This window comes from Citrus sinensis, chromosome 5 (genome assembly GCF_022201045.2).
Source record: "Citrus sinensis cultivar Valencia sweet orange chromosome 5, DVS_A1.0, whole genome shotgun sequence".
In the NCBI taxonomy this organism is placed as follows: Eukaryota; Viridiplantae; Streptophyta; class Magnoliopsida; order Sapindales; family Rutaceae; genus Citrus; species Citrus sinensis.
Genome location: NC_068560.1, coordinates 34,326,445 through 34,350,086, shown reverse-complemented (window position 1 = coordinate 34,350,086; position 23,642 = coordinate 34,326,445). Strand labels below are relative to the sequence as shown.

At 35.6% G+C, this 23,642-nt stretch overlaps 2 protein-coding genes across 5 annotated transcripts; both read right to left on the bottom strand.

Annotated features, from left to right (window-relative positions):
- Nucleotides 1-10,188: 10,188 nt before the first annotated feature.
- Nucleotides 10,189-11,811, bottom strand: LOC102615305 (protein ROH1). The gene has a single exon (XM_006472998.4). It carries the CDS (start codon nt 11,662-11,664, stop codon nt 10,492-10,494), a length of 1,173 nt encoding a protein of 390 aa, XP_006473061.2. The 5' UTR covers nt 11,665-11,811; the 3' UTR covers nt 10,189-10,491.
- A 4,593-nt stretch (nt 11,812-16,404) lies between these two features.
- LOC102614815 (uncharacterized) lies at nt 16,405-21,428 on the bottom strand. Of its 4 annotated transcripts, none has more exons than XM_025096168.2 (14): nt 21,062-21,428; nt 20,904-20,969; nt 20,754-20,819; nt 20,593-20,668; nt 20,356-20,433; nt 19,745-19,842; nt 19,496-19,569; nt 19,083-19,173; nt 18,813-18,970; nt 18,571-18,613; nt 18,208-18,273; nt 17,560-17,637; nt 16,936-17,020; nt 16,405-16,843 (listed from the first exon to the last, which is right to left on the bottom strand). In XM_025096168.2, exons 1-14 carry the CDS (start codon nt 21,164-21,166, stop codon nt 16,839-16,841), a joined length of 1,089 nt encoding a protein of 362 aa, XP_024951936.2. In that variant the 5' UTR covers nt 21,167-21,428; the 3' UTR covers nt 16,405-16,838. The 4 variants fall into 4 exon arrangements, with proteins under 4 accessions (XP_024951936.2, XP_024951935.2, XP_006473060.2 ...); XM_025096167.2 differs by having other exon boundaries at nt 16,405-16,859; nt 16,940-17,020; XM_006472997.4 differs by having other exon boundaries at nt 16,405-17,020; nt 20,362-20,433; nt 21,062-21,427.
- Nucleotides 21,429-23,642: the final 2,214 nt, after the last annotated feature.

Here is a 23,642-nt window from a genome sequence, read left to right as displayed (position 1 = left end):
CTTATAATCATAATGAGACTGAATCAAAATGTCTCAAGAAAGCACACTGAAGCTAAGTCATAATGCTTCAATCTTTAATGTCCATATTGAGACTTAGCAAAATGTCTCGGACCATAATATCCTCAGTATATATATATATAATGCCATACGCAACCAAATGTGTACACAATATATGGCATATCCATTTCACATAACAACATGCATGCTTAATAACAAAATGAGTAATACATAAGCTCATTTAAGTTGCAACTCATAATACAAACCAGAACTCCCACTGACTCAGCATATATAAGTGGATTGAAATAATCCCATATGCGTCACATGCTCCCTAAATACCTTTGGAGCTAAAGCTTTAGTAAGTGGATCGGCTAACATGAGTTCTGTAGGGATATACTCTACTGATACACAAGATAGAGCAATTTTCTCTCTCACAAACAAGTATTTAATGTCAATGTGCTTGGAACGTGAAGAACTCCCTGTATTGTGAGAAAAAGAAACAGTAGCAGAATTATCACAGTATATCTTTAATGGCCTCGGTACGGCCACTATATAATCTAGCCCTGTGATAAAATTTTGCATCTATAAAGCATGACATGTAGCCTCAAAACATGCTACATATTCTGCTTCCATTGTTGAAGAAGCTATGAGTGTCTGCTTGACACTTTTCCATGATATAGCTCCTCCTGCCATCATAAAGATGTAACCTGATGTGGATTTCTTGTCTTCCAAGCACCCTGCAAAATCAGCATCAGAATATCCGACTATATTCAAATAGTCAAATCGCTAAAATGTCAACACAAAATCTTTAGTGGCTTGCAAATATCTAAGTACTTTCTTTGCAGCCTTCCAGTGTTCAAATCCAGGATTGCTCAGGTATCTTCCAAGTACTCCCACTGGAAAGGCAATATCAGGGCGAGTACAGACTTGAGCATACATCAAGCTACCCACAACGGATGCATACGGAACTGTTTGCATTCTAGCTTTGTCTACATCATTATCGGGACACTGAGACTTGGAAATTTTGTCACCTTTCGAAATTAGAGCTTTCCCAGGAGCACAAGACTGCAAATTGAACCTTTTCAAAACGCGATCAATGTAAGTCTTTTGAGACAAACCTAGAATTCCTCTAGGTCTGTCACGAAGAATCTCTATCCCTAATACATAATGGGCTTCACCAAGATCCTTCATATCAAAGCTGCATGACAACATTTGCTTTGTCTCAAATAACAAATTAGTGTCATTAGCAGCGAGCAAGATATCATCCACATAAAGCACCAAAATGATATATTTGCTCCCACTGACTCTCAAGTATATACACTGATCAACGGCATTCTCCTGGAACCCATAAGAGGTGACAATATCGTGAAATTTCAAATACCACTGTCTGGATGCCTGTTTAAGTCCATAAATGGACCTTTTAAGCTTACACACCATGTTTTCTCTACCAGACTCAACAAAACCATCAGGTTGCACCATGTATACATCTTCAGACAAGCTCCCATTGAGAAAAGCTGTCTTCACATCCATCTGATGCAATTCTAAATTGAAATGAGCTACCAATGCCATGATAATACGAAAAGAGTCTTTGGTAGAAACAGGAGAGTAGGTTTCAGTGTAATCAATGCCTTCTCTTTGACTGAAACCCTTAGCCACAAGCCTGACCTTATACCTCTCTACCTGACCTCTGGCATCTCTTTTGGTTTTGAAAACCCATTTGCAACCAATTGGTCTGCATCCATCTGGTAACTCAACTAAATCCCAAACCCCATTATAATACATAGATGCCATCTCATCATGCATCGCATGTATCCAAGATGATGATTCTGAACAACTGATGGCCTCTTGAAAGGTAATAGGATCAGATGAAGAGTCAGCATCAAAATCATGCTCCTGCAAGTAAATAACATAATCATCAGAAATTGCAGGTCTCCTGATCCTCTCTGATCTCCTCAATGGCACATCAGTACCATCATCCTCTACAATCATGGGCTCCATATTATGATGAAGTTCAGGATCAACAGAAGAATCATCAATATGTGGTAATCCCATCGCAGAAGTCGGAAAAGATGGAATAGGCAAAACCACACGTTCTTCTCTCAATGTCAGACTGCGAGGCTCAGAACTCCTACCATTGTGATCATCTTCAAAATAAATGGCACGATCAGACTCAATGATTCTAGTAGTGTGGGAAGGACAATAAAATCTAGAACCCCTTGAGCCGATACAATAGCCAATAAAATGACCACTAATTATTTTCGGATCAAGTTTCCTTGATTGTGGATTATAGGGCCTCACTTCTGCTCTGCATCCCCAGACATGAAAATGACGAAGACTCGGTCTCTTTCCTGACCACAATTCATAAGGAGTTTTGGGCACTGACTTACTAGGTACTTGATTCAAAACGTAAGCTGCAGTCCTTAAGGCTTCACCCCATAGAAAATCTGGTAAGGTGGAGTTACTCAGCATACACCGCACCATGTCAAGAAGGGTACGATTTCTCCTTTCAGCAATTCCATTCTGTTCAGGAGTCCCGGGCATTGTATACTGGGCTTCTATTCCACATTCCTGAAGAAATTTAGCAAAAGGTCCAGGATTACGCCCAGTTTCATCATATCACCCATAGTACTCACCACCTCTGTCTGACCTTACTGCTTTAATTTGCTTGCCCTTTTGGAGCTCAACATTAGCCTTAAAGGCTTGAAACACAGATAAGGATTCAGACTTTTCAGCAAGAAGTTCAACATGACCATAACGAGAAAAGTCATCGATGAACGTGATGAAGTACTTATAACCTCCAATGGCAATAGGAGTAAATGGCCCACAAATGTCTGTATGTACCAACTCCAGCACCTGTTGACTCCTCTGAGTTCTCTCTTTTCTGGTTTTGGCAGTAAGTTTGCCTTTGACACAATCAACACAAGTGCCAAAATCAGAGAAATCCAACTTATGTAGAATGCTATCTTTAATAAGCCTCTCCATCCACTGTTTAGAAATGTGACCTAACCGTTTATGCCACAAAATAGAGGAATTTTCATCAACCTTGACACGATTAGAGCTAACAACGTGCATAACATGAGCATTGGATGATGATTCAACAGCACGAGAAAATAAATCAATCATATACAAGCCATCATAAAGAGTGCCAGAACCAACTAACTCTGAATTGCGGAATAAGTAAACTTTTCTATCACCAAAATGAAAAGTATAGCCACATCTATCCAAAATAGATACAGATATCAAGTTTCTCCTAATAGAAGGAATATAAGTTGTATCTAATAGATCCAAAACATGGCCTGTGGCTAGATGTAGTCTGACAACTCCTATGCTTTCAACTTTGGCTGTCACTCCATTGCCCATGTGAACTATCAACTCCCCTTCATTGGGCTCCCTCCTGCTTATGAATTCCTTTATTTTCCAACCATGCTTTGAATCCCCTGCAGTCAGCTCTCTTGTGCCCAGGTTTCTTACAAAAGTGGCACTTTCCCTTAAAGCTCTCAGAAGTGGAACCAGAAGTGGTAGAAGAAGTACCACGTGAAGTTTTCTTGCCAAACTTTTTCTTCTTGAAAAACTTATTGCTGCCCTTTGAAGAGCCTTTCTTCACACTCCCACTCTCTTGAGTAGTGGCCACCATGACAGTGTGAGATTTCCCCTTCTTCAATGATTCCTCTTCTTGAACCACATAAGCAGTCAACTCAGTGATATTCCAAGTGTCTCTCTGAGTATTGTATTGGCTTCTCAAATTGCCAAATTGTGGTGGAAGGGATTCAAGGATTTGGAAGACCAGGTAGTCATCAGGCAGATTGACATCCATGTCCTTTAACTTCTTATGGTAACTGGTCATCTTAAGGATGTGCTCTCTCACTCCAGAAACACCATCATACTGAGTGTTAGCAAGCAGCCTCAGATAGTTACCATTTTCTGCCTTATCTACCTTCTTAAAAGTTCTTCCAACAGCTGCCAAGTAATCTTTGGCCTTATCACATGCAGGGATGCTATCTCTAGTTGTTCTATCAATGGTGTATTTCATTGTATCCAGACAGTGTCTATTGGATTCATCACAAGCTGCCCACTCTACTTTTTCAGCAGCAGTGCTCTTATCTGTGGGCTTGGCTGGTTCATAAACTCTTAATGCCAAGTCTCTATTCAGTGTAGACAAATAAAACAAAATGGACTCACGCCAGTCCTCAAAATTTGTCCCAGTTAAATTCTTGAGGGAGGCTACTTGGAGAAAGGAGAGAATATCTAGAGCTGAGGAAGCAATAACAAAAGAATTATCAAGCATGCAAAACTAAAATCATGCTATAATCAATTACTCCTCATTCTAAGTTTCTCCAATAGCAACACAATATGTTAGGCATCCTTTAACAATATAGGAATGCACTAACCTAAAGATAAAGCAGACAAGTTGAATATAACACCAACATTGACCTATTACCGACAGGGTAATTAAGCCACTCAGTAGAAAATACTCAACAAATCTCTTTATCTTCCCAAGCATCCTACCAAGTAGTGATTTGCCGACAGGGCAGTATCATCACCCGTATGGATCTTGGTAATAACAATAATAATCCATCACATAATCCATAATTCATAATTATAAATGGACAACCAATTGCAAAACACCAAATAATTTATCATGATTGGTCCTACGATAAGCAGATACACAATCACTCTAAATTGTAGTTTTGCATCATATATATATTTCGTATATTAACAAAATTGAGGCTAAATAAATTTTGTCAAATGAAATTAACAAGATATTAAATCAAATAAAATATCTACATGCCTCAATAAAATATATAAATGATATGCCCATAAGATTCAATAACTGATGGATTATTTTAAAATTTAAAATTCTGAAAAATCGCCAAAATTGAAAGGATTTTGGACTAAAAAGAAAAATTTTCAGAATTATGTTTACTGTTTTAACTATTAAAACTTTTGGCCCAAAATGTAAATAAAATAAAATAAACTGTTGGGCCATACTATAATTTCTCAAAATTCAAGGGACCAAACTGATCTTTTACATAGTTGACCCTCGGTCAAGGACCCTTTCGAAGGACCCTTTCGAAAAGTTTGCAAAGATTTTGGGCCATAGGGACAATTCACAAAATTTAGCGATCCAAATGAAATTGTCCCATCATCTTCAACCTCGGGCTGTTGCTACAGTATTGTACAGTACATTTATAGCATCCACATCCATACCAACCCGATTTTGGCCACAAAAAAAAAACACGAAAAAATTATATCTTTGCTCCAAAATCATCACTCATGCATTATTTAACAACCGTTTGAGGAAATATGTCCAAATTCGAAGAATTCGAAAAATCCGAAAATAATAAAAAAAAAATTCCATGAGTGAGATTTCTTCAACAAAACAACTATGGTTTACAAGGAAACGCATAACCATGGGCTCTGATACCAATTGATGAAACAAACACAAACTTTATGCCCTTAATCGTGCATTTCCAAATTAAACACATATTTTCGGGAATTTCGAAAATTACCGTGATCTCCCATGAATCCGACCTTGAAAGCTTGTTATGGAGCCTCAAGAGAGTTGCTAGTTGCTTGATCTAGCTTCTGAATTCCTTTCTCTTGCCTCAGTTCAAGGATCGGCTTGCTTCAAAATTTGCTGTACACACACTCACGGGAGAGAAAAGAGGGAGAGGGAGAGGGAGAGAGAGAGGTGCACTGCACTCATGCATTTTTCCAACAGTTAACTCCCAATGGGCTGAAGTTACTTAAATACAGCGGTTGAGTGCAGGGACCCCTCATGTGTTAGTACAAAATTGCCCATCCCATTATGGGCGAAAATAACACAATTAAGGATATACTTGTCCATAATATACTACTGTACAGGGTATGTCAAAATTGTTCAACAATATTTGACTTTAGTCACGTATTAATTCGGTAAAATATAGAAAATAATTAGAATGATTTATGTCAGTCCACATAATGTGAGAAATAAATCTAACATGTACATACATTCACATGTGCTCACCGACCACAGTCTTTTAGTTCACATTTAAAGGCTTAAAGTTCTTTTGTGTGTTATTGTAGAAATTGAGTGAATACTTAATTGTTTGTTTCCTGTAATAAAATCAAGACCAGTTTGGGATGATCAACCTAGCTCTTTTGGAGAAATTCTTTTAGAATAATTTCTCTTGATGCACCCACTTAGATGGTTTGTAAAGCGAGGAGCAGGTTGTTTGACCAGAACGCCGAAAAAGTTCACCAGGAATCGAAAGATAAGTTCCTCGAAAAAAAGGGCAGTTTCGAAAACTCCACATCATCAAACAGTATTTTTTTAAAAATCGAATCTTGGTGGTTGGAGCCGCATGTGAACAGTGCATGATGGTGTGTGCTCGATACGATGTAAAAGTTAATATGCAAGTGTATATAATAAGTAATCTAATGATAAGTATCAAGATCATTTTCATATGGATTGATATTATAAGACTTATTACAATAATCATAATAATAAAATTTAAAAAACAAAATAAATAATGAGATTAGTGATCTAATGAAATTAAAAGTGTAATAAATAGAATGCTATCATGTGAGAAATAAAAAATATCTATCTTTTGGCTAAGAATGAGGTGCCAATGGGAATAGAGATTCCTAAGATGAGCAATAAGAAAATTGCACGTAAGCTACCTATTGCAGTGTCCCAAAAAGGTAGGAGAACCACAAGCTCGAGAGGTTACCACATGTATAAAATAAGAGGCAAAAAGGCAGCTGGTGGTTTTTTTTGCCTCCCAAACCTAAGCTTGTCACCATCTTGAGACCACCTTATAAATTACACAAAAACGCCCTCACTTGAGGGAGGGCAACCATTAACTAAATGTCATGTGTCCAAAATATCTAAAATGACCTTCAAACACATTTTACAAAGCTCAAGGATTTCTTCCAACTGGTAACCAACTTTCATTATGGAAAAATTATTTACTTATCTTCTTTCTCAAAACACTTTTCTCCATTGTTGATAGCTTTAAGGTCCATTTGACCTTGAGGTGCCACTTATCACTCAAAATCTAACTTGAACGTTGGAGTGGAGTAATCAGCCACCGTCGACTCATGTTTAGAAGGACATATTTAGCTCATGTTTGGTGACCTTCATTTTCATTTTCATCACATCTTTTTTCCCTTTTTATCAAACACTCAAACCACCCAGCCAACCTGCTCGAGAACGCATCAAACATAACAAGGCAGCTTCACATCCCTCTATTCCTCCTCTCTTAAGCTATTTTATTTGTTTCAATCGGTTTCAATCGGTCAACCAAAATCTGACTAAAACATGTGCTTTACTCTTATTCACACACCAGAAACAATGCCACCAAATTGTGACTTCAATGTGTTAGAATGCCTTGCATTACAATTTTTCTATAATTGTATTAATTTTGATTCTCCATTTAGTACTAAGAACATAATCATTTGGCGTTCTTCTATTTAAAAAAAAAAACAGTTAAAATAAGAAGAAGAAGAAGAAGCAGCAGCAACCGTAGAGCTTGAATTGGGATTTAAGCTCACTCGTACAAGAGATGATGATCAATCTTCCATGGCTGATCTTTGGCTCACCAAAGATCCCTCCGGTCTAATTTTCATATTTGAAGAAACTAATAGCAAATTCATCCTCACCGGACTTCTCAAAGATTTTTCTTATTTACTTAACTCTATTTCTCTTGCATTTTAATTTAATCTTTTTGTTGTATAAACTGATGGTAAAAACAGCAGGTTATCCTATTATATAGTTTAAAAAGTGTTTAGAGGCTTGCACCAGCAAAGACCTCTAAACGCAAACTACTTCCATTTGCAATTTTACCGTAAGGGCTAGTTCAGTTTTACGGTGACTTTTAAAATAAACATTATCAATTGTCCCAGATAAATAATTAGTCGTAAAATTTGTTTTTGGAAATTCTGTGAGTTTTCAAAGTAGAGCACTTCAATTTGTAAGCCTTAGGTTGTGACAGTGATAATAAGTAAATTAGTCTTTACATATTTTCCCTATCTAAGCTACAATTGAATAGTTCGTATTTTCAAAGGCAAAATATGTATATATAGAATAATTTGTATTTTCAAAAGCAAAATGAAAAAAAAAATTATATATAAATCAAGAGGGATTTCACCAATTCGAAACAAATGTTTTGTTTAAATTCATTCTCTTACTTCACTAACATTTCGAACAGAGGGAGATTAATCTCATTTGAAGTTAAACTTAACAGGATTTCCATTTACATTTCAAGACTCTCAAGCTTCAAATAGCAATGCTTTGATTTAATGAAATGTCATAAATGAATGACGTAATATTTCTTTTCCTAGTATTGAGTTTTTATTTTAAAGATTCCCTGAAGGAAATTATTATGAGTAATGTATTTGCTATTGCGTTATGGTATTCAAGACAAGTTTCTGCAATTACTTTCACTTTCTGCCTTTAATATTTTAATTGATGAGTTAATTGATTTAAAGTTTTATTTGCTTGAGTTCAGATATTATATAGATTGACACATGCTAAATTTTATGTAGTTTTTAAACTTCACTAGCCAAGACATTTATTTCAGAGTAGAAGATGCGAATTCTCACTAGATAAGACATTTACAGTAAGGGCCAAGTTTGACCAGGAAAAGAAACCAAGAGCTTTCAGAAATTAAAGATTTGGTTTCATAACCTGGAAAGACAACAAATCGAACTCCGTAACCACCAAGGCCATTTTCTTTGGCAGCCTCTCCATTTGCATCGAAAATGTGGCTCAAATTTGCAACTTTTCCAGGGATGTTATGTTCCACCAACCGTGCAGCTGCTATGATGCAGGTCAAAAGAACTTCTGTTTGGATAAGGGTCCCTTGACCTATCAGAGATAAAGAAAGGAAGTGCTTAGAAGAAAAATTTTGATCCACTTGAGGCTAAGAGCAAAACCATTCAGCATTTAAGATATTGGCCCAGCTGGGTACAGCAGAGATGCCTTAATCTATCAAGAATGGCCTAAAACAATAGCAAAGAAGATTCTTGATGATCAGAAACAAGAGTAACAACTGACTTATACACCACAAAAGAAATTAGTAGAGCAGAGATTTTACAAGCGTATCCATGCAGCTCTTTCTTGACTGCAGATAAGTCATCTTGCCGACACGCAAAGAAATTTCTGGCAATTACCGTAATAACTGAGATATTTATGGGAAACCATTGAAAAAGCATAGAAGTGGCTCCTGATAACCGTGAAAACAATCACCAGTGGCACAATCTTGTAATGGAGCAATGTGTTATCGATAGAGCAAGCCTACAGTTAACATTAAATATTGAAGCCAGTGAGGCCAACTCCAAAAATAATTTGAACCAATTTCCTGGTATTGACATTTGAATTCATATTTCATAGAATTGGACGTGGTATTTTCTGGTGCCATACACAGAAGTGTGTAATATTGGCCTTGGCAATTATGTATACCACAAGAAAATCACAAATGTGCAGGTATGTCAACTATGGCTATACTCATCTTGTTAGTTTGAATAACACTAGCTCACAGAAATCAACCAAACTAATGCTTTACTGTAAGCAGGATAAACAATTTAATGTTACCTGAGGTCTAAATCTTACCTAGAAATGACCAACGATAAACAGGCAAAGCCTTCCAACAGCACAAATCAAATGTAATAAAGATGCTGAACAAAGATACAAGAGGAAACACTTTCCAACAGCATAAATCAAAGGTAAGAAAATGCGACAAAGTGTTGTTCTAGTTAAGGAGTAGTAGCACAAACAAATAATGGAAAATATTGATTCTTTGAATCAGAGCCTTGTGAAATTGAACTGCAAAATTGAAAGGTTCTGGAAAATGGAATGTTTAAGACTGGCCATTGTTGTATTGAAAAGAAAACACCATCTTATATGAAATATATTGCAGTCAGAATCTAAGCCAAAGGAGAATTTCAAATTAAATTCTTTATTCTTCTTTCAACACAAAAGGTAACTGAAATTCTGAAAATGAATAAGACAGAGGACCATTATATTTGCCGATTCCATCTTCATTAGAAAAGATTAACAAGCAACGGAGACTTGTCTGATAGCATGAGGAACTTGTCATTGCATTAAAAAACAAAATGTGATAAGAAAGTTACAATAGCATCTAGCTCTTTCAAAGAAAAAATTGTATGTATCATTAACAAAAATTGGAAAAAGTATGAAAACAAAAATCAACTACAAAAACAAGATGCAATTTACTAAGAAACTTGATTATACAATAGAAACACAAAAGATGGACAACAGCACCATGGACTGTGATGGTCCAATTCCATATCCTACTTTCTTTACACAATATATGCTAATAAATACAAAAGAAAATTTTCCTCCTTACATTTTTTATTTTTATTTTTTTGCATTCTCAGTGCCAGCTTCAATTACATCTTCATCATCCTGGCATTCCCGAAAGAGAAAATGAAAACCCCATTTGCAAATTTTCACATTTGGATACCTATAATCAATTTCCGAATCAAAAACTAATCAGGACCATTCCCTTTTCCCAAACTATCAAGACCCTCAGTTCGGCTACGCACAATCTTATGAAAGACCTCCCTCACTTGTCCCTCCAGAGGGTCCAATCCCCGCTTTATCGATTCAAAAACCATCGACAATTCCTGCACTCTTTGCCTAACCTCCCCCTCCTTCTCCTCTGTGATCGGAAACTGAGCTGAATCCAACAACTCATTCATCAGCCTAGTGCTCTTCTCAATCTGATAAATCTCTCTCAACAACCCAGAAGCATTTCTCCTGTCCCTTCTCTTCGACTCCTCCATAATTCTCTCGTGCAACATCAACATCGGTGCCGCCCAAGAGAACTGCCTAGACATGGAGAAATGCACCTGCAATCCGCGGTCCTGACACGGGATTGCAGCCACAAGAGCCCACATTACAAACAACAAAACGAAACTCATGGTAAAAACTAAATTCGCAAGCCCATTGGTCGCCATAATCTCATGGCTTCGAGGAGCGGACAAATTGTTCCCAATGGCCTGTAGCTGCCTAGCCGCGGACCAAGACCTCGAAACACTCCAAGACAACGATCGAAAATGACCCAATGACTTATGAAGATTGTCTCTCACATTGTTTCGCCCAAACGAACGGTTCCGGTTGGCCAAAGCAGAACCGGATTCTTTTTCATCTAACATGCTAATGGCCAAATCGACCATGGCCTTCTTAGCGCGACGAAAATGGCCTTCACCGATTAACTTCTTGTTATCCAATGCGATGAGCACAATCTCAATGAGTTTCTGCCACTGTCTAATCTGTTCAATCCCATCCCGAATGGCATTACAAACATCAAGCGCTTTCACGCTCCGCTCGAAGTAGTCGGCAATCAACCGATCCATGGGCGGCTTATGCAGCTGCGATTTATTTCTAAATAGAATTTGACGGAACTCGTCTTGCGAAATCAGAAACGACTGAAGAAGCTTCTGGACCCAGGAGAGGGTCAACAACTCGTCAGATGACGACGACAAGTCGAGAAAGCGATCGGTGACTCTTTTCTGGAAGGATTCCAGCTCAGTGTCGGCGTCGTGGTGTTGCATATTCATCCCTTCAATCGAATGGACCTGATCGCGTCGGAGACTCAAAATTGAACGGCCGATGTTGGTGAAAGAAGCCGCTGCTGATGAATCCGTAGTAGCGGGCATCTCTGTCTCTCTCTCTCACATTAAAAATATTTTATTTGAATATTTTTTTTTTTAAAGGAGAGAAAGAATGATGGTGGATGAATTTTGAGAAACCCTAACGCAAGGAGACGGCATTATATTGGGGATATTTGGACCGCGTTTTATGGTGGTTGAAAAGAGAAAGGTCAGAAAGGAACGGATAATTAAATTATTACCATTATTAGAAAATTGGCCTTCATTATTTTTCATCTCTCTCTCTCTCTCTCTCTCTCTGCATGTGATCCGATAAATTAAAAATTTTACAAAATTTGGTGAAATTAAAGATCGTGTCAAGCTTTTACACGCAGCGCACACGTAGCGGACACGCGGGATGTGACGAGATCCGGGCCGTTGGTCGGAAACGCGCTGTCCTTGTCTGATGAACAGTGCTAGGTCTTCAGATGGGTTACACGTGCGGAGACGTTAATGGCTAAGACGCAGTCATTTTGTATGTGCACGTGGCAGGTTCAGCTGAGTCTACGTTGGCGCGTAATGGGGATAGACGGAATTGGTCCCGGTCTGATTCTTTCGTCTAGAAGCTGTTGTGTTGACGAAAATTGAAATTGCCATTATGTAATGGTAAAATGTCAGTTTTTTGTTTTTTTTGTTTTTAATTGGAAGTTCTATTTATTTATTTATTATTATTATTATTTTTGGTTGTGTTGCATTGTGCTGTGAACTTATGAGTTATGGTATTTGTAAAATTAATGATGGATTCGTGAAACACAATTTGTTATCAGTTCATCTATTTCATATATTTTAATCAACGGTTCATATCATATTAAGATATAGTTTGGGTATCAAAGTTATTTGATGATATCCAAAATTTGAGTATAGTATCTTTAAAAATACCATAATCTTATTCTAAACATTTGAGTAATAATGTTATTGAAGTTGAAGAGTAAATATTTGTTACTGCATTGTCAAAGTTTTTGTAAACTCGTTGGATTGACAAAAACAAATGAACGCATCCCAATGTCAAAGAATTTGATTTAAAAACAAAAATATTTCATTTTTAAATCTCTAAACCCAACCATTAAACGTATATGTCTTTTTGCAAAAAATAAATGAATAAATAATAATGACAAATAGATAAATAAATATTTTCCCTTTTACGAACAATAATTGTAATCGCAATATGTATTAAGAAAAAAAAATTAGAAATATTGAATCTATGTTATTATTCAAAATAGTGAACACTAACAAATTCAAACTTCCAAGTGTTTTTGAGGCGGTAAAGAGTTGATAGAGTGAAAGTATGTGGCCACGGGACTCTTAATAATTTAGAAAGAAACATCAACTCTATCACAAGATTAGCAAAATCTCAAGTATTATTATCCAAAACCCGTGTGTGTATATATGGCAATTTCTTATCCTCGTCTTCCTTAAAATCAAAATAACATAAAGGCATTAAAATCTCAAAATTTTTGTCTTCCCAAACTTCCATTACACGGGGCACACTATTCAAATTATTATAATGGAAGTTGTAAAAAAAAAAAAAAAAAAAAACATGATTAAGACAGCTACCAACAAAAAGACTGGCAATTATAGATTCTGATGGCAACATATTATCTATAACTATAAGAAAGAAAGAAAGAAATTAATTAATTAATAATATGAAGGTGATAAAGAACACGAGCTTAGAATATGACAGAAGAGAATCTGTCTTCTTAATCAAAAAACTAACAACTGCATATCATCAAACGTGTGGTCTTGAGTTGATAGACTCTTTGGGTTTGGTTCAAGTTCAAGGCAGCTGTTGCATAAATAATAAATATACCGACAGCCAGTCAGCCACAGCTAAAGCAGAAGAATGTGATAATGTTTTTTTTTTTTTCCCAAAATAAATAAAAAGCATGCTGCAGACAGAAAATAAATTTTGTTTATTATTATTATTATGCAGATTTTTTTCCCTGCTTGTTTTATGCTGTCCTAATTATTCTAAAATTTTCTCATTTGAGCTGTGACTTATCTCATGACTGAAAGATAACAAGTTGAGTTTATATATGTTACTCGCAGCTTATTATAATATTGTAATAAAGATATATCGGTGCATATTTTATTACTTTCACGTAAGTTTTAATAGAGTCAAAAAAAAAAAATAACATACAACACAGGAGTTGTGGAAACATTAATAAATTTCCCCCTTTTTGTTGTAGATAGTAGATTAGCAATTTAGTGCTTGTAATAAGGGACTACTACAAATTCACTCTATTTGTGAATGATTCCAAACAGAATTAAATTTTTGGTCCAAAATAAGGGTTATTGATCCTTCAAGTTCGAAGACTTCAATTCAATGTACCGGTGCAGTGCACATGGAAGGTCCCTAGTCCCTAGAAATCTTTTCTCCAATACGTGGAAGAAGTCTGATTTGGTCAAACTTGTCAGCTAATAAAATAAAAGAATTATTCAATATTCTCATCTAACTCTCAAATTAATTATTCAATGGAAAAAAAAAATAAAATAAAATGGAGCATGCTTGAACGTGTGTATAAATACGATGGCCCTAGCCCCTAGGAGTCATTGAAATATTATCTAAATTAATGACTCAAGGAAACCAATGGGATAACATTTCACAATGTTTCTTAATTTCATATACAATAATATAATGAATGAACAAATTACGGAACAAGCTAAAGACCTAACCTTTCTTTCGTTTCTTTCTTTTCTTTTTCTTTTTTTTTTTTCCAGCGAATGATTTCTATTTTCAACTTTTACCTTCACAAATATCAATTTTTTGACTTATCAATTATTATATTACCAAGACTACAAAATTAAGAATTTTTAATATATAACTTGCAATCATAACGCAAACAATAATGAATAATTTGATTATTACGCAAGTAAAGCCCGCATAAGAAGGAAACATATTTAATTCGTCCGAAGATATAAAATTGTAATGATATTCTATTCTTGCACGTGAAAGGTTTCAATTTAAAAAAAGAAATATTTAGACTTTTTAATATTATTAACGTGCCTGCCCACTAGTTAAATCAAAGATACCAGAACTAGAAAAGGCTGACATTTGACTGTGAGGTATTGAGTTGGGCTGTTCTCATTTCAATGACAAATTTATTCTTCTTCACCCAAGAGATTAAAAAAACCAAAACCAAAAAAAAAAAAAAAAAAAAAAAGGAAAAATGTTTGCCCCTGGTAAGACGAAAAACAGTCACACATCTCAACATCACCGTAATAAAGAACTTCAGAGTGAAAAGTTGTGGACCAATTAAATTAAATATTATTGCTAGGGCTCATAATTGGTGGTCCTTAAAATGTTATTTAAACTATTAAGGGGTTTACCACGGAGTGGGGGGGGGGGGGCGGGGGGGGGGCAATTACAATTAGAGAACTGGCCGCTTGGACAGGTTCGTTCTTGGCTTATGTAGCAAGAAACCAAACTTAATAATAATAAAAATAAATAAATCAAAGAATTACTATCTAATCCGCAATGATGACATTAAATATCTCACATGCGCATGATTACATATAAATTTCTTGATTCATCTCGCCCGAAAGTCTGAATATGGCAACTTGTCCATGTCATGCCTTGCAAATGAGATACCCACTTCTAGTTTATTTATTATTAGTTAATTTCTTGTACTATTATTAGTCAATTGCTATGGGTGGGAAGTAGGACGTTTGTACCTCGATCATGGTCGCTCCAATTTTTTGAGATCATGCTTTTCGGCTAAATGACACTCCTAATTCAAGCAATTATGAAACACAATCAAGTTTAATTATTGATGGTAAGAAATAGATCCAAATCCTGAAGGAAACATATATAATCACGAGGATGACAGTAATTACTGATTACAAGGAAACAAGCACTTTCATGCCTGAATATTGTGCAATTTTTACTTTTAAAAAAAAGATTAATGAGATAGCCAGAGGTCTATCCAAAAAATGAATCATCCACTCCAAAATTCTTTTGCTTTTTAATGTTCGACATCATAATTCATAAGGCGGAAATTGTTTGTTACGAAGTCAAGCAGAACCCCAATGAAATTGGTACATTAAATTATTGCCAAATGAAATTGTGATCTATTAATTAAAGTAGCAGTCAGTAGGGATGCTGACTTAACTGATGATGATCTCAAAAATGGGACCCTATCTTCTGGTCGCTCCTAAAATGACCAACCAGAGAGTCCTGAGCTTGACTTTGAATGAGTCCCCAAATTGAATTATTGAAACACTCAAAAAAATAAAATAAAACAACAACACAGCCTAGCCAGAGTCCACAAGTTCTAATCTCAGCAGTCATGGTCATTTACTTGAATCCCACAAAATCTAAACGCTCAAAAAAGAGTGCAAGTAAAGCGAAATAAAGTTTTGGAATCTTACAACTACCATTCAGGCTCCCAAGCAGATACTGGGATTAACTTTTTTTATATTCCTCTGTGTTCCACCTCTGTAGCAAACTGAATAAAGGGAAATTAAAGGTTAAAAGATAAAGAAATTCCAGGATCTGCGGCGACATTAAAGAGAATGAGACCACGTGAAAGTTTATTCAGGAACAAATTGTCTAAGAGAAACCCAAGAAAAGCCATGAATTTCTCCAGACAACAATGGATTCCTGCTGACTGAATCATTGAAAGTTTGAAACAATTATATCAGTGGAAAGATCTTATTGACTAAGTTATAACTTACAAGAAAGAAATCTGTTGACGGTTGAAATGATCACGAAATCGGTGAAAAGTAATAGGAGGATTGCAAATTTCAAAATTGACAGTTAAAGTGATCATGAAATCGGTGAAAAGTACTTGGGAGGATTGCAAATTTCAAGCAGTCTTCTTCCATACAATCAAGTTACATCTCACCTCACTTTTCTTCTCCATTTTTTTCTCAACCTTTCTTTTTTTGGCATTTGTGAATACTGTTCACTTGGCTCAAGATAAAGCTGCTTAACCAAAATACACAACATACAAGTAAATGTCCAAGACATCAGATCCTTACCTTAGGCTGACCCCAGCTTGGATGGTTAAAGACCAAACTGAAATCATGCTACATATCAGGAAGACAAGAAATGAATGACCGCAAACGACTACTTGTATTTTCGTTGTGGAATGAGATCATCAGTTAATTGAATGCTTGACTGGAGCATGTGTCAATGCCTGAAATGACAGCTTGCGGAAATGCTAAGAGAGGCCCCTGATTTATCAAACTTGGACATGTGGCAAGTGAAAAGCAACTTAGGTATTAGAAGATAGCTGAACAACCACTAGGGATATCAATTGACGAGACCTTTCAACGCACTTATCTCATTCTCTTTAGCTACAACATCAGCCACAAAGATGCTCCCCGAATCTGACCATCCACCCAATACATCCCTGTTAGAGCACTGCCAACAAGAAATAACAACTAAAGCTGTGAGATTATCGGCATTTTTCCTATATCAATACTATAAGCTCTCATCATAACTAATTCAATTCCAGAACTGAAACAATCCCACTGCTCAGTTCTGAGTCAATGTCTTTGCTAACCATCTCTGAATAAATTACACCTTTGGTTTCTACAAGTTTATTTACAGCCACATCATATATAGGCATGGACAAAAGTTATAATATTCTTCATAATAGCAATCAATCTTAGCTTCAAACTGAAATAGAAAGCATGCTTTAGCACATGAACCTGTAAGTCGGGACAACTTTTCCAACTTTGCTTTAGCACCACCACTTTCAATTTTTATTTTATTTCAATTAATAAATTTCCCTCTTTCCGTCGAGGATCACCGAAAGAGGGGAAAAAAAAAAAAAAAAAAAAAAAAAAACTAATGCACTCTAAATTGAATGCATGGTATCAGCATCATTTCAGGCTATCAGAGGCTAATTTCTGTGATGCATGGACTGCAGACACAGTGACTTCAGAAGAATCTAATACCTTACTGAACCCAAGCCAGTTTGAGTCTCCTCTAAAAGCAAATACCTTACTGCTCTCTCTCCACTGTCCACAAAAGACCTGCGATATATGTTGTTATTTCAGAGCAATTAAAGCAATCAAAAATCAAGAAAGATATTCCACATTATGTGTTTTTTGCATATTAGTACCCAAACTACTGAAACATCATCAGTTCTTCTACTGAACTTGATAAGAGAAAAACTTGGCAATGAAAGGTTATTCTTTATGCTCTTAATCTAGCACTGGATGCACACTTAAAACTGATTCACCTCACCCCACAATTTCTTTCCTGAATCCACACAACTGCATGCCACGTGATCACTACAGTCTAATCATTCTACATGTTATAATTGGTCCAAGTAGTCAAGTACCTACCATCAAAGTGGCAGTCAGGAACTAAGGAAACAAAAGCAAGCTTGCTTTATGGGTATCTTCTTATTTCATTAACAAGAAGAAAAATGATATGAACTTAGCTTCAAATTAAATAACATCAAAACAAATCACAGGTAATTTAATAATAAATTGAGCGATCAAATGTTGAAATGAGCAGCTTGAACATGAAGCTCAAATTATTGAGTAGAAGAAGAACTAAGAGAAAAGAAAGAATTGATTTAAAAATTTCATAATCACCTCATAATCAACCCCTTGCACATAGATGTAATTGGAGTCAATTGATGAAAAAGAAAGTCCAGTTATCTGCAATGCCAAAAAGGAAAGAACGGTAATCTCTAGCTGCAATGCTATATCCCACAAAAGTTCAGTAGTCAAATGAAAAGTGGAATTTACTGAAGACAAGAATGGCAACAATAGAATATGGTGAAGAAATTGCAGGTATATCCTATGTTGTTCACGGCTAATGCCAAGTTAAACAAATTAAACAACATTTGATTGGATCAACCAAGTCTGTCCTTATTTTCCATACAGGCTAACTGGAAAAGAACTAAAAAATGACAAGAACCAATTAGCAGAAGGTTGTCAGATAAATCGACTGACCTCATATTTTGAACAGTGCACCCATCTTGATAGTGCTGACCATCTAGATACAAGATATAAATAGAAGTTAGGATCAATTTCAGTTCGAGGTGATGTATATTGTATCTCCATTTTCTGCTAATTAGTATTCTGATATACAAAATCATCAACAATAAACATATAGTACTCTTAAGAATTCAAACGAGACTGCATAATTTAGAACGTGTGATATGCGTAGTTCAACCAATCTAATGATGTCCAACCTGCGAGGATCATAAATGGTCACAGTACGGTCAGCCCCAGCAACTGCAATATTACCCGTTGAAGAACTGCAAACAGCATACAAGATATCGCCAACAGAACCACAAATTCGATGTAGACAACCACCATTTTCTTTCATTCTCAAATCCCATATAGTTAGCTGCAGCAATTTCCAAAAGTGAAGACCGGCACGAAAGAAGATATAGATTAGAGGAGCATAAGTTCATTTTATTTATTAAGAACACGTAATATAAGAAAGTCACAAAATTTACCTGACAGCCTTCAGTAACTGCTAACATATTTGGACCTCCATTTACAGGACTTAAATTTTGTACGAAATTCAATGATGACGGATACCAGAGACTGAAATATAGTTATCTAAATCAGAATGTGTAAACAGGAAAATCAGTACAAATAGTTACTCAACACAACTAAACCTGATCTCATGTACTACTGAAGAACAGAAGAATGTCGAATACCACTGTTGTCAAAGTAAGCCACTACTAGAAGAACGCAACATAATACACAAAAAAAGGAAAAGTCCAGGACAGAAACATGAAAACCAAATAGAAGGTTGATGAAGATATTTAAGAATAATAAAGCAGATAGACTACTAAATTTTTATTAGCCAAAAGGAAAAAGAAATGGGAAAGAGGAAAGGGGCAGCTTCCTCAGTTATACTTACGTACGTAAAGTCCGAAGATGGATATCTTGGTCATAAACATCAATGCTTTTGCTGAAGCTACGTGCAACAGCTGCCTAGAATTAGAGACTAATCAGTTGAAAAGGATGTATAACTTGAGTTTAAATTATACAAAAAGAGAGAGAGAGAGAGAGAGAGAGAGAGAGAGAAAAAGAACTTCAATCCAAGCAAAAGATACACATTTTAAAATGAAATAAATTAGCAAATTAGTTTATAAAAGAAGCTAGGTACCATGGACCATTGACTTGGACTGAAGCAAAGCCCTGACCAACTACCTTCTCCAACACCACAATCCTGAGGCAATACTGAATATGTAAGCCTGTCCACATCTGAAAATTTCAGTGGCATACATTGATAAGCAGTTTTACAGAGCCATAGAGGTAAAAATGAAGCAGAAACCACCAGAAAAACAAATAATGGAAATACATTCAGCTATAGCCTTGTAATTCAATGAAGAAAAGCATTATATGTCCCTCAAAATTGGTAAAATTATGCTTGACAAAATTTCATTCAGAGAACAATGGAAAGATTTATACGACAATGGGACAAATGCACACAAACAATTGAACTCTGTAAATTTAGCAAGGCAGAACGTGGACAGAATTTAAAACATTGTCTAAAATTAAAATAAAATAAAATTTAACCAAACATTACAACAACATTGTGCCTGGCAGCCACCAGATTGTCGAGTAAGACAAAAAATCCAACTTCATATCTTTTCCCTCTGAGACATGCAACGATTAGATAATTGCCAACATACACATGTAAAGAACATTGCATACGCATTGTAAACATTTGGATTAGGCAATGCCTGCCATGACAAAGATTAAGACAAGAGGTACCTTTACCACTGGTATCCAGCTTAGAGACAATAAGGTGACCATAAGAATCCACACTTCCCAAAACCATATAACCACTACCTGCAAGGCATAAGGTGACAATAGAGAACAATTTAAAAAAAAAAATCATCCAAAACATTGTCAAGAAGATAATGATGAATCAAAAATATGTAAAAAAAGTTCAACTCTAAGACAGAGTAGAGAAATCAAACACTATCAAGGTAAACACAAGTCACTCACTATCAGTCTCAGCAAGGGCTATACTCTGAACTTCTGAACGATGGGGACATCGGTTAAGCATTGAAGAATCCATGACCTTTATAAAAAAATAATAATAATAAATTTTAAAAGGAAAAAGGGGAAAGGAAACAAATGGAAAATAAATTGATAGCTTGAAGTACCGGTGTCTGTTCAGGAATGAAGAGACTGTCTTTGCCTTCACTAACAAACCAATCATCCATCATAACCTACAAGAGAAAAATAGATAATAATAATAAATAAAAAGTCAACAGCTAAAAGAAATGAACTAATAAAACTATCTTTAAAGGAACCTGGAGCTTGTAGAGGTGGCAACCAGAAGCAATGTAGACAAAACAAGAGCAGCCGTCCTCATTAACCTGCGAAAAGAAAGAAAAGATTATTATTAAACGCAGACGGAACAGAGAGAGAATTAAATTGAATAGAGGGAGAGAGGGAATGTATGAATTACGTGGAGAGCGAGGCGGGTGGACTGAATGTTTCCAGGAGATGGATTCTCAATCAGAGATAACGGAACCTCTGCCTTTCGCAGACTCTTCGCCTCTAGCACCACCATCTCCCCGTGGCGGGAAAACGTTTGTCTCTGTTGCTTTAGGAAACGTATGTAATGCAGCAGCCAGCAGCCAGCAGCCAGCAGGCGAGGATTTCCGGGCTTTTTAGCTTTTAAGACCCTGTTTGGCTTCTTTTTGTTATTTACCTTTTCCTCTTTTTTTTTTTTTTTTTTTCATTTACTGTATATTTGTTTACTTTTTCTCAGTGTGCTACTAGTAGCCTACCACAGCAGCAGAACCGCAGAGACGCGTCTCCTTAACACCAAACTACATATTGATGATTTGTTTTGATACCATTTAACTCAGTTTTCAGTTTTCAAATAACATAAGATTTAATAATAGTCGTAGTTATTCACTTATTCTTTGAAAAAAAAAAAAAACCAAAATTCACAAGTTTTTGCGAAAGGAAACAAAAAAAAAAAAAATCATCAGATCTCCTGCTAAAAGATACTTTACTTGAGAAGCTACACCTTTTTTTTTTTTTTTTACTCTCTTCGCGATATCATTAGGAAATTTACAATCATGGGTATGCTAATATTCAGTTGACGCTATCGAAGCTTGCACCAGTGTCCTGAAGCTACATATTAATAACATTCAGAATGAATTTTCAATTATATTAGATAATAAGCAGAATCATTTGCCAATCTCGGTACTTATTTAGAGATTAGGTAAACTTGGAATAGAATTTTATTCAAATGAGGCACCAAAAATAATGAATAATATAACACTTAGTGCAAATAATGAGGAGCATTGGAAAAATGAAAATAACCGTTAAAAATTTGTAAGTTCTTATTGAACTCTTGCTATTATTTTGCTAAAGATTTACAATGATCTGTAATCACATTGCCACAAAGGAAACCTCCGCAAATAACTCATTGTGGTACCAACAGGAAGGGCCAAGAGTCCAATACCCTGCAAGGTCGAAAACTAACTAAAAACAGATTAAATTGATGAAGTAAATGAAAATAAAAAAGACTCCCATGCTCAAAAGAATTACTACGCAATCTTTTACAAACTCAAAAGGAAGTAGCATGGCCCTCAGATCTCATTGCAAGTCAGTTCATGCAGAAGGTTATGATTTTCACTGCAAGCCATTCCACATCTTAAATGGTGATCAGATGAGCACCATAGCTACCACCCACCACCACCATCAATTGTGATAACAATAACCACAATAATAATAATAATAATAATAATAATAACAACAATAATTGAGAAGAAGAAGAAAAAGATGATTACGATGAAGAATAAGAAGAACCAAAAGCAGCAGCAGCAAAAGTTAGCACCAATGAATGATGGCATAGAGTGGCAGCAAAGATGGGGTTCGCAATGAAAATTAAAGCCACCAAACAACACAACGAGTTTCCATCATTGGGCAGATGCAAAATATCACAATGGTAAAACCCTTTTTAAGGGTATATTAGTAAACAATCTAACCCATCTTTCAACAATTAGCAAATCATAAACAAAACACCAGAGTTGACAATCATCTAAGTTATAGAAGCATGAATGCCTGACAAACAAAAACTTAACCAAAACCAACTAATCAAACTGGAGCAGCCAAACAAGACAGTTTCAGAAGGAATAGTCAGTTTGAAATTTTCCAATTTTGACAGAATGCTACTGAGACATAACATGGACTAAACAGAGGGTCATTACTAACCTTGTCAAATGAGTCGCTTATCTGAACTATCAAAGTGCTCATGAACTTAAACCGATAACGCACAGGAATTTAATTGATGAAATTTCAAGCACAAGGCAGGCATGTATCAGGAGTACAAAGGTCAACTTTGACAATAAAAATACTTTATTGCACAAGATTGATTCACATTTATATCAGAAACTGGAACCGGAATGGTAGATGATTGAGTGCCATAGCAGACGGAATCTCAAACTAAAAGCACATTATGCAAAAAGATAGCTGCAGGTAGAGCAAAAGAGGAAGAAAAAATGGAAGTTCCATGATTATGAATAGATTGCAATTAGAAAGAACTGGAATCAGAAAATATTTTTAACTAAAATCACCTAAGTCACACTTAATGGTTGAGAAGATTGATTAAATCATTACATGTTACGCTTGAGAAGATTGATTATAAACATTTCATGAATGATAAAATATGAGTTAAGAGTAGAACAGCATAAATAAAAAACTCACAAGTCTTCACAAAATTCCAAAAACTGACTATTAAATGCTCATCGCTTTTTATTTTGATATTCAGCCTAATGGTGATTCAACCCCCTCTCCACCCATGTGAGTGCGGTCCAATTCTCAGATCTCTTGTTTTCACATAAGAGATTTTGCCATCTCAACTAGATGGCACTGCACAAAGTGTTTATTCAAATTAAATGCCCATAACTTAAATAAACAATATGAGAAAGTGTTTATTCAAATTAAATGCTCATAACTTAAATAAACAATATGAGAAAAAAAATCAACGCAAAATAAACATAAAGAAAGAATTAGTGAAAGAAGAAATAAGT